Source organism: Eucalyptus grandis, chromosome 6, assembly GCF_016545825.1.
Source record: "Eucalyptus grandis isolate ANBG69807.140 chromosome 6, ASM1654582v1, whole genome shotgun sequence".
NCBI lineage: Eukaryota > Viridiplantae > Streptophyta > Magnoliopsida > Myrtales > Myrtaceae > Eucalyptus > Eucalyptus grandis.
The window spans coordinates 41,831,927-41,842,639 of NC_052617.1; the positions used below are offsets into that span (position 1 = coordinate 41,831,927).

A 10,713-nucleotide genomic window follows, 5' to 3' on the forward strand; every position below is an offset into this window, starting at 1 on the left:
AAAAAAATTGCAGAGAGAGAGGGGGATCAGAAATTGGCGGCCAGCGCACAAGGCCGAACGCGACCGGCAGATTCAGCAGGCCACGTGGAGGATCCGGAGTGGTCCACGAGGGTTCCGTCCACTAAATATTTTCCCGAGGGAAGAGACGTCTCCCTTCTTCTGCTTGGACCGGGACGACGCTGAACGACAAAATAGCCACCGGTGGCATCCGTGTCGACCTCTTCCTCTCTCTCTCTCTCTCTCTCTCTATCTCTCTAAAAAGCTGAAAAAGGCCGCACTGATGTTCTGCAATTACTGACCAGTGGCCTTCCGGTTGAGGTTGAGTCTCTCTCTCGCTCTCGCTCTCGCTCTCGCGAAACGAGTAATAAGGGAGAGAGGGTCGGGCTGGTGTGCCCGAGTTTTGTGTGGTAAGAGGAGAGACCAGCGTAACGAGGAAGTTAAAAGAATCTGCGAGAGCGCTTATCGAAAAGGGAAACAAAATCCACCGGTGTCCATCTCGTTCTGGGTCCTCCTTGTTTTTTTCGTTAAACGCACATGTCCAGAGAGAGAGAGAGAGAGAGAGAGAGAGAGAGACAGAGAGAGAGAGCGCGAGCTTATCTGGCAACGTTCGCGAAAGATATCAAGACCCAAAAGGGTTGGTGATATGATATCCTGTTTTTCTGAGACAGAGAAAGGGTGGAGTGTTCGATCGGTGTATGCGGAAAGAGAAAGGTGACAGATATTTATTTCGTCAGAGGTGAGGTGAATCTGCATGAGGGAGATTATTATATTGTTGTTCGCATTAGTATTGGTGGTGGAAAAATGGATTTCTGGCCGGAGTTTCTCGCGAGCAGTTGGGGAAAAGAATTTGTGGCCGGCGGGTTCGGCGGCACCGCCGGGGTGATCTCCGGTTACCCTCTCGACACAGTCCGGATACGGCTGCAGCACTCGGGGTCGGGCTCCGCCGTCGGCATCCTCCGCAAAATCATCCGCGATGAAGGGCCCGCCGCTCTGTACCGCGGCATGGGCGCCCCCTTGGCTTCTGTCACGTTTCAGGTCAGTTGATCCGACACCAGCATCGTGTATGATGAATCATTATGTCTGAGCCCTCCATGTTTTTATTTTTTCTTTATCTGGTCACGCACTTTCTTAAGATTTGTGTCCGATTGCCATGGTTTTAACTTGCTAGAGACGTGAATGATTCTCATGTGATTAGATGGTTTCAAGAATTTTTTTTTTTTTTTTTATATCCCTCGAGAGCATGAATGAAATTTCTCTGAATGCGGAGTGATTAGAGCGCTGCGCTGTTCGAAGAAATCGCCAGAGTGGCTAATTCTTCTTAGCCCTTTCTTGTTTTGGTGGAAAGACTGGAAGAAAAGAAGAGCCCTCAGCTGCCTGGGTAATTCTGGCACAAGGGAAATCTGCGGGCTACTCAGTTTTCTTTGTTATCTTTAGCGGAGAAATTTACGGAGCTTATCAGAATGGGCTTGCTTTTTGGGTTGCGATTGCACTGAAGTGTCATCTCCCACTAGGACATTTATGCTTTAATGCACATGTATAGATAGTGATGGTTTTATATTCGGGAAGGTCGCTGTCCATAAGATGGGCTAGAAATTTCAACCAAATCTCTGTTTTTCCTGACGGCAGATGCATTAGGTGTAAGGAAACATCACGACCACAGAGAGTTACTTCCGTGTGGACTAGGTTACCTCACGGTCTCTTTCCACGGTCGCCATTCTCAAACCATTTCATCTGTGCTTCTATAAAATTTCTTCACTCCACCAACTCAAAGACACGAAGAATGGACGCTGACATGCCCTAGAGTTTTTTCGCAGTAAAAAAGGAAGAACATGGTTCTCCTGTGGAGGCAAATTTTTTTAAAGCATGAGTATGTTAAAAAGGAGTTTATGAATTGTATGGAGTCGAGTTAAAGTGCGCTTAGTTTCATGTCTGCACTTAAGTCGGGCATCATGCGTAGTGTGCATCATTGATCCTTAGAACAGATACCTGCCTGTACATTTCCAGATACCAGGTCTGACGGGGCTGTTACAAGCTTGTGATGAGAAAGAAAAACATGAGCCTAGTATGAGAGGACCTGTCAAAAGCGCAAGCAAGAGGAAGCTAATCTTCAAGTTGAAGCATCTTTTTTATGCATTTTCCATGTGATTGAATGATTAGAATTGTTTGATACCCAAGCAATGTCCACACGACTGACGTGAATTAAGTTAGAAGATCAATAGACTTGGATTTACAACAATTGTCATGTACTTGTTTTGCCTTCATATTCTGAGACGATATCCTTGCATTTCGCAGAATGCCATGGTATTCCAAATTTATGCGATCCTTTCTCGAGCATTTGACTCGTCTGTCTCGGCGAAGGACCCTCCTTCATACAAGGGTGTTGCTCTGGGTGGGGTTGGCACTGGGGCTGTACAGAGCCTTATCCTCACCCCTGTAGAACTGATCAAGATTCAGCTTCAATTACAGGATAGAAAACATGCCCAATCTCATCAACAGCAGCATCACAGGGGACCAATAAGTGTTGCCAAGTCCATATACAAACGTGAAGGGTTAAAGGGCATGTACCGTGGACTAGGGATCACAGTCCTTAGGGATTCGCCCGCCCACGGAGTTTATTTCTGGAGTTACGAGTACATGAGAGAGAAGCTCCACCCAGGCTGTAGGAAGAATAGCGACGAAAGATTAAGAACAATGCTAATAGCAGGAGGGCTAGCTGGGGTAGCGAGCTGGGTTTTCTGCTATCCATTGGATGTGTTAAAGACAAGGCTACAGGCTCAGTCCCAACTATCCCCGAGGAAATACAATGGGATAGTGGATTGTTTCCGCAAAAGTGTACAAGCAGATGGGTATGGCGTTCTGTGGCGAGGGCTAGGGACTGCAGTCGCCAGAGCTTTCGTGGTGAATGGGGCTATTTTTTCTGCTTATGAGATAGCTCTTAGATGCTTGTTCAACAACAGCAATTGATTATACAAACATTCAAACAGAGAAAGCCATTTAAGGGTGGACCCATTAGCACAGCTTCGTCTTGGGACCATAGATAAGCCAGAGCATGGTCATGTCAATAAGTTCAAATGCAGCGTGCCCAGATAGTCACTTACAGATCTGAAGATTCAGAAACTGAAATTGACGAGGAAATGAAGGGGACACGTTGCATGGAACACTGATTTGATTAATGGAGTTTTGTCAATCTTTTATTTACTTGTAACTGCAATGCTTTCTCAATGACATACAGAAAATTTGCAGCTAATCTAAACTAACATTTTTGCCTACCTTTAAGGTTATGCAGAAGGAAACCCCTACTTCGGCTAATTCTATCTAATAGCAAAACTCATCTATATGTGGCGGGGAGATAGACACATGGTTCATGAACGAGGTAGTTCTTTCTGGTAATTATCTAACCCTCTCATGCTGGTTCTTTCTGATGCCTCAGCATCAACCAGCCATCTTCCATAACTAATACCACACGCTTCTCTAAGCTACTGTTACCTACAAGCAGAAAGTACCTACCTTTATTCTTTTGCTTATTGTAACAAGCAAGAACTCCCCAAGAGGAAAGTAACCAAAAGGTGCAAGGTGAAACTGTGATTACTAAACCGCCAAAAGATATGAGGTCAAAAGATCTGCAACCTATGCTCAACAGAAAAAGCTGACTTCCGGAGTACATTCTTGGCCTTGGCAAACTAGACCGATGGATGTTCAGAATCCTGTGTGCTAAATGTTCTACTCCTCACTAACAATGTCATTCCCATCGGCTTCTTTGCTCATTAGTCACCTTGGTAAGCAGCTTGACTACCTACTTTGGGCAGAACTAAGAGTTGCTGCATACTAATCCAACTTTGGTTCAGCCAGAAACAAGCAAGAACATCCCATTCTCATCGTCAGAGGACCAGCATCGGATAGAGAACACAACAACGCCATTCCTACTTAAATTGGATTATTTCCATAATATTACATAGAACAAACAATACACAACAAAATGCCATTGATAAGGAACGCACTTGCCCAATTAGATTCATATCGTGCGTCATACAAGAAGATGCGAATGTATTCCCCGCCCGAAATTGTTTCCACAGCTGTAAAAAGCCCAGTACCTCAGCAACAGAGTACGCATATACTTTTGGCAAGAAAAACTCAGTTACTACGCATCACTGGCCCTCAGACTCTTCGATCCTCTCCTGACCGAGATGCAGCCCCGCCAGCCCGGAGCACGTCTCCACCAACACGTGTGGATCCGTGTAATGCCTCACGCCTCGGACGATGCCCTGCACGCGCTTATAGGGATCCGAGCAATCGAAAACCTCCGAACCCACAAATACGCCGTCGCACCCCAATTGCATCATCAGCGCCGCGTCGGCTGGAGTTACGATCCCTCCGGCGGCAAAATGCACGACAGGGAGGCGACCCATCTGCTTGCTCTGCGCCACGAGATCGTAAGGCGCCTCGATCTTCTTTGCGAACGCAAAGACTTCATCATCGTCCATGTTGTTCAAGACCCTCATCTCCCCCATCACTGACCTCACATTCTTGACGGTCTCGACCACATCCCCAGATCTGTCCAAATCGCCCTGTATCCTGATCATGGCCGCACCTTCCCTCATCCTCCTCAACGCCTCTCCGAGACTCCGACACCCGCAGACGAAGGGGCTCCGGAAGTTGTGCTTGTTGATGTAATTGTCCTCGTCGGCGATCGCGATGGCCTCGCTCTCGTCAATGTAATCGACCCCGACGGCCTCCAGAATCTGGGCCTCCACGAAATGCCCGACGCGGGCCCGCGCGACGATCGGGATCGAGACGGCGCGCTTGACGTCCTTGATCAGGGAAGGATCGGGCATGCGCGAGATACCCGTCGCAGCCCCGGACGGGTGGGAGACGACGACGGAGCAGGCGCCGGCCTCCTCGGCGATCTTGGCCTGCTCCACGGAGGTGGCCTCGAAGATGGCGCCGCCGCGGAGCATCTGGGCCATGCCGACCTTGAGGGAGAAGGGGTTCTTCTTGGTGTCGGCGACGACGTTGCTGTTGTAGACGGTGACGACGCCTTCTTCCGCCATTTGCCCAGATGCCCTGCCGGAATGCCGCGATGGAAAGCTTCTCTTTTTCCTGGAGAACAAGTCAATCGAGAACTTGGGTCGGAGGAATCTCGACGAGGACGGCAGTATATAAACAAGAAGAAGGAGGAGGGGGACGAGGAGGACGAGGAGGAGAGAGGGAGACAGAGAGTAGGAATGGCGGTGTGGAGTCAGTTCGAGAAGATTCGAGCGAGCTTCTTGTTGGGGAGGTGGCATGGCGTGAGGGGCATGACCGTGTTGGGGCGTGTGGGGCCATCCATGGAGGAAGTCACCTTCAATCTCTCCGGACTGGTTGTTGGTATCCACTCCCCATTTCCAATTTTCCATGGCATATTCTCTCTCTCTCTCTCTCTCTCTCTCTCTCTCTCTCTCTAGTCTTGCCATTCCAGTTCGTTTAATTCTTTACCGGGGTAAGGCATATGGGTTCTTTGCACATCTATAAAGTCAAGAAGATGCTTCTAATTTCTTACCCAATGCGTTCAGTTCATTTATTTCTGTTTGCCTTCGCAGGAAGGTAAACAATGCGGTCGGTACACTTTTCCTCCACGATTGGGAAAGAATGTGTTTTCTGAACATGCTCTTTCGAGAATTTCGACTTTGTTTGGGTAGAAAGTAAATGGATCGATCAATGTATATGCTGCAAATAGATGATGTTGTGGTTGGGCATGGTCAATGGGCGGGGATTGAGCAGGGGCCTAATCAGCTGGCTAAATCTAAAAAATCTTGCAAAACTAACACATAATATAAAGGAAAATGACACGAATAGTTCATAAATTTTGTTGCAATGTGTAATATAATTTTTGAATTTTTAATTTATTTAATATAATTCTTGAAATTTTTAACACATGTTCAATTTGGTCCGTAAACTAGATAATCCAAGGACTAGATCGAAGCCAATGATATAATAATTTATAGACTAAATTGAATATTTACTAAAAGTTTAAGGACCACAATACACATTGAATTAAATTTTAATGATTAAACTGAACAAAGTAAAAATTGAAGGATTCCATTACACATTGAGATACAATTTAGAGATCATTTATATAATTATCCCATATGAAAAAAAAATAAGGCACAATGAGCTTCAATGACTATATTTCCGTCTGTTTTTATGCATCAATGAGTAAGATTTTGACATGATAAGTGGGCTCGAGCATTTGAAGAGAACATGAATAATTGGCCTTATCGATTTTCCATGTTACACGTTCATTAAAATTGACAATTTTTACCAATGAGTACAGTCATAGAGGTGCCTTTACTGAGGAGATCAAGGGAATGTTCTATGTGATTATTTATTCCAAATTTTTTAAATTTTCTGACGATATAGCTTCGTCATTTAGCTTTATGTCATTTACAGTTTTAGTCATGGGAAACTGAATTTGACAATTTAAACTCTATCGTTCTTAATCCACTTACGAGAAAAAAAGAAAAAAACATGAGCCGAGTATGAAAGCACCTGTCAAAATCACAAGCAAGAGGAAGCTATTCTTCAAGTTGAAGCATCTTTTTTATGCATTTTTCATATGTTTGAATGATTAGAGTCGTTTAATACCCAAGCAATATCCACACAACTGACGTGAATTAAGTTAGATCAACAGACTTGGATTTACAACAATTGTCATGTACTTGTTTTGCCTTCATATTCTGAGACTATATCCTTGCATTTCGCAGAATGCCATGGTATTCCAAATTTATGCAATCCTTTCTCGAGCATTTGACTCGTCTGTCTCGGCAAAAGGACCCTCCTTCAAGCAAGGGTGTTACTCTGGGTGGGGTTGGCACCGGGGCTGTACGGAGCCTTATCCTCACCCTTGTAGAACTGATCAAGATTCAGCTTCAATTACAAGACAGAAACGGCATGTACCCTGGACTAGGGATCACGGTCCCTAGGGATGTGCCCGCCCACGGAGTTTATTTCTAGAGTTACGAGTACATGAGAGAGAAGCTCCACCCAGACTACAGGAAGAATGGCGACGAAAGATTAAGAACGATGCTAATAGCAGGAGGGCTAGCTGGGGCAACGAGCTTGGTTTTCTGCTAAATGTTCAGAATCCCGTGTGCTAAATGTCCTACTTCTCACCAACAATGTCATTCCCATCAGCTTCTTTGCTCATTAGTCGCCTTGGTGAGCAGCTTGACTACCTACTTTAGGCAGAACTAAGAGTTGCTGCATACTAATCCAACTTTGGTTCAGCCAGAAACAAGCGAGAACATCCCATTCTCTTCGTCAGAGGACCAACATCGGATAGAGAACACAACAACGCCATTCCTACTTAAATTTGATTTTTTCCATAGTATTACATAGAACAAACGATACACAACAAAATGCCATTGATAAGGAACGCACATGACGTGCCAAACAAGAAGATGCGAATGTATTCCCCACCCGAAATTGTTTCCACAGCAGAATTACACAAAGTAGAAAGAAAAAAGGAGCAGCAAATTGTCACGCCCCGATCCCCAAGCTCGCGAACATCCCTCAACGGTCGATTAAATTGCAATATCCTAGGACGCGTCGCCGACCCATTCTTTTTATTTTTCGATTAAACACATGTGGAAACAGTTAAAATAAACACCCAGTCAATAAATAAACAATAGAGATAGTAAAACACAGCAAATATTACCGAAAACAACATATTTATTTACCCATTGTTATCCCTAGGAAATTTAATAATTACAAGCCTTTCTACCTCTCAAAAACCTTCAAGGATTAGAGTTAACCTAAACTTCACTAACTGCAGAACCAACTAAAAAGGTGTCGCATCTCGCGCCTACAATAATCTCCACGCTACGGTCCTGAAAATACTTAACAACAACAGGATGAGATCAAATCTTAGCGAGTCAACTTTCTAAGCCTTGATTAGGATGCGAATTTGTCTCGGAGGCAACCTAAACACGCATCACACATTGGCACACCCCTGCGTATTAGCACGTCTCACATGGCAATAATAGTGCAATATGCATAAATAATAATTAGAATACATTCTAAAAATTCCATACGCATTGCCAACACACGTGTTCCAATTATTACAACATTTCGGGCCACGGCCAATACAAGAGTCGACAGTTTTCCGGCATGACCGGGCATTGTCCCACCCCATCGGGCACGGCATCATCAAGAACCCCACTTAGACAGCATTCCATAAAGGAGTATCGGTTCGACCTCAACCGCGACTCGGCATCCGGACCCCTGCCGAGCATTCGATAAAAAACGAGCATCACTCCCAAACTCCTATTAGATAGGGGTGTGCAAAATACCCAGGGAACCGCCCGGAACCGGACGGAACCGCCGGAACCGGCAATTCTTGAGAGAACCAGTCCGGTTCCCGATTCCAATTGTTGAGAACCCGGTGGGAACCGATCCGGTTCTCGGTTCCGTGGGCGGATCCGCCCGCCCGCCCCACCCGAACCGGACCGGTACCTATTTATAATATATAAAAAAAAAAAATACTAAACGAAAGTTACGAAGCCCTAATTCGCGTCTCATCTCTTCCGGTTTCTTCCTCAGTCTTCGATTCTCTCTCTGTTTCTTCCTCAGTCTCTTCTCTTCGTCTTCAATTCCTCCTCGAGCATCCACGCCGCCACCACTACTCCTCCTCCGCCGCTGTCCACCCCCTCGCACCGGTCACCACTCGCCACAACCACTGCTCCTCCGCCTCTGCTGTCCGCCCCCCGTTGTCCGCCCCTTGCAACGCTCGGTCCCTTCGTCTTTGATTCCTCCCCGAGCGTCAACGCCGTCGGCATTTGCTGCTCCTGCGCGCTCTGTCCGCCTCCTCGTGCCAGTCGCCACCCGCCACAGCTGCTGCTCCTCCACCTCTGCTGTCCATCTCGACCGAGCCCCTTTTCCGTCACTCAACAAGGTACGAAGCCCTAATTCGCGTCTCATCTCTTCCGGTTTCTTCCTTAGTCTTCGATTCTCTCTCTGTTTCTTCCTCAGTCTCTTCTCTTCGTCTTCAATTCCTCCCCGAGCATCCATGCCGCCACCGCTGCTCCTCCTCCGCCATCCGCCCCCTCGCATCGGTCGCCACTCGCCACAAGCTGCTGCTCCTCCGCCTCTGCTGTCCGCCCCCTTGCTGCTGTCCGCCGCCTCACCGACGCTCAATCCCTTCGTCTTTGATTCCTCCCCAAGCGTCGACGCCGCCGCTGTTGCTCCTCCACCGCTGCTGTCCGCCCCCTCGTGCCGGTCGCCACCTGCCACAGCCGCTGCTCCTCCACCTCTACCGTCCATCTCGACCGAGCCCCTTTTCCGTCACTCAACAAGGTACGATTATTGGCTTCCAGCTTGCCTCTCGATTAATCTTCCACTTGCGAACTGGTACTTCAGTTCGATTATCCAATAGGTGAAGTGTTCAAGTCTTTATTTTGGGAATCAATCGCTGTTCTTCCTAGTCTCTGCAGATTGCGTGGAAATTGTCCCCTTCCATATTTTGCAAGTTTGCTAGGTGCCAATCTTATTTCTTCCCTTGTGCTCATTGGTTCTAATCATCTGGTACTCATAAGATTGTACTTTTGGTTGTTGTTTATTTAACTTGTGTTGGCTTGAACACAGGGACATGGAGCTTGTGATTTCTTTCAATGGACAGATTCTATGGTAGAAAATGTGGCCCCCAAAGATGTTGCAACTTCTATTGTTGCACCTCTGGAAGTCATGGAAATTGAGTCGACAATGGCAGATGTTGGTGAAGATTACAAGGTAGATCCATGAGTCATCTTGAGGGTTTTTTCCCCCACCGCACTTAGTTTTTTTTATCATTCACGTGTAGTTGATTGTTATTTAATGTTGAGCATTCATCTATTAATTATTGTTTTAGTTTTTGGAGATTGGATCTTGGAATTTTAGAGCTCAAAACTTGGGAACCGGACCGGACCGGCGATCCGGGAAACCAAAATTGTTTGCGACTGTTTTATGTCGAAAACCAAAAATTTCGCGTCAAGATCGGTTCCATGGATCCACCGAGAACCGGACCGGCCGGCGGTCCGGTTCCAGGTGGATCCATGCAACAAACAGGTGGATCCCGGTTCCAATTTTCGGAACCGGTCCTTAGAGGTGGTTCCGGTTCTAGGTCGGGAAGCTGCCCGCCCGGACCATGTACACCCCTACTATTAGATGACAGGTTCGATTAAATGACCACTCAAGCAAACCATCAATTAAGCCGATTCTAATTGCCATTAATTAGCCAAGAACAAAATAGTTCATTTTCAAATAATCAACTTTGACAATTTTTCATATTTAAAAATCTAAGTAAAATATTCGTACGTGGTCACGTATTTGATTTCAACCGATCAAACTTTACACACTTTTATTTGAAAACTCCATTGTTTTATTTAGCATGTAAAATTCAGCATCTAAACCTGATACCTCATATTTTTCTATTTTCTTGCCCATAAAACCTCCCTTGAAATAATAAATAAAAATCTATAATTAAGCAATCAATATCATAACATCACACGTGTAAATAGTCGGAATTATTCTACTTAACGGCTAATCCATCATTAATTAAACTATCGCCATTAATTAGGCTAATTAATATTAATTAAAATAAACTCAATTAATTAGCCTAACTATAATTAAATAAAAAATAATCGAAATTGACTAAAATAATTATGATTAAATAAATAATGATTAATTAAACTAAACTCAATT

The 10,713-nt window shown here is 45.5% G+C and overlaps 2 protein-coding genes across 2 annotated transcripts; one reads left to right on the top strand and one right to left on the bottom strand.

Moving 5' to 3' along the window:
- Positions 1-201: 201 nt before the first annotated feature.
- LOC104449869 (mitochondrial arginine transporter BAC2) lies at positions 202-3,257 on the top strand. Its single transcript, XM_010064161.3, has 2 exons — positions 202-1,035; positions 2,293-3,257. Exons 1-2 carry the CDS (start codon positions 802-804, stop codon positions 2,962-2,964), a joined length of 906 nt encoding a protein of 301 aa, XP_010062463.1. The 5' UTR covers positions 202-801; the 3' UTR covers positions 2,965-3,257.
- A 642-nt stretch (positions 3,258-3,899) lies between these two features.
- On the bottom strand, positions 3,900-5,408 carry LOC104449870 (pyridoxal 5'-phosphate synthase-like subunit PDX1.2). The gene has a single exon (XM_010064162.3). It carries the CDS (start codon positions 5,391-5,393, stop codon positions 4,146-4,148), a length of 1,248 nt encoding a protein of 415 aa, XP_010062464.2. The 5' UTR covers positions 5,394-5,408; the 3' UTR covers positions 3,900-4,145.
- Between the last annotated feature and the right edge of the window lie 5,305 nt (positions 5,409-10,713).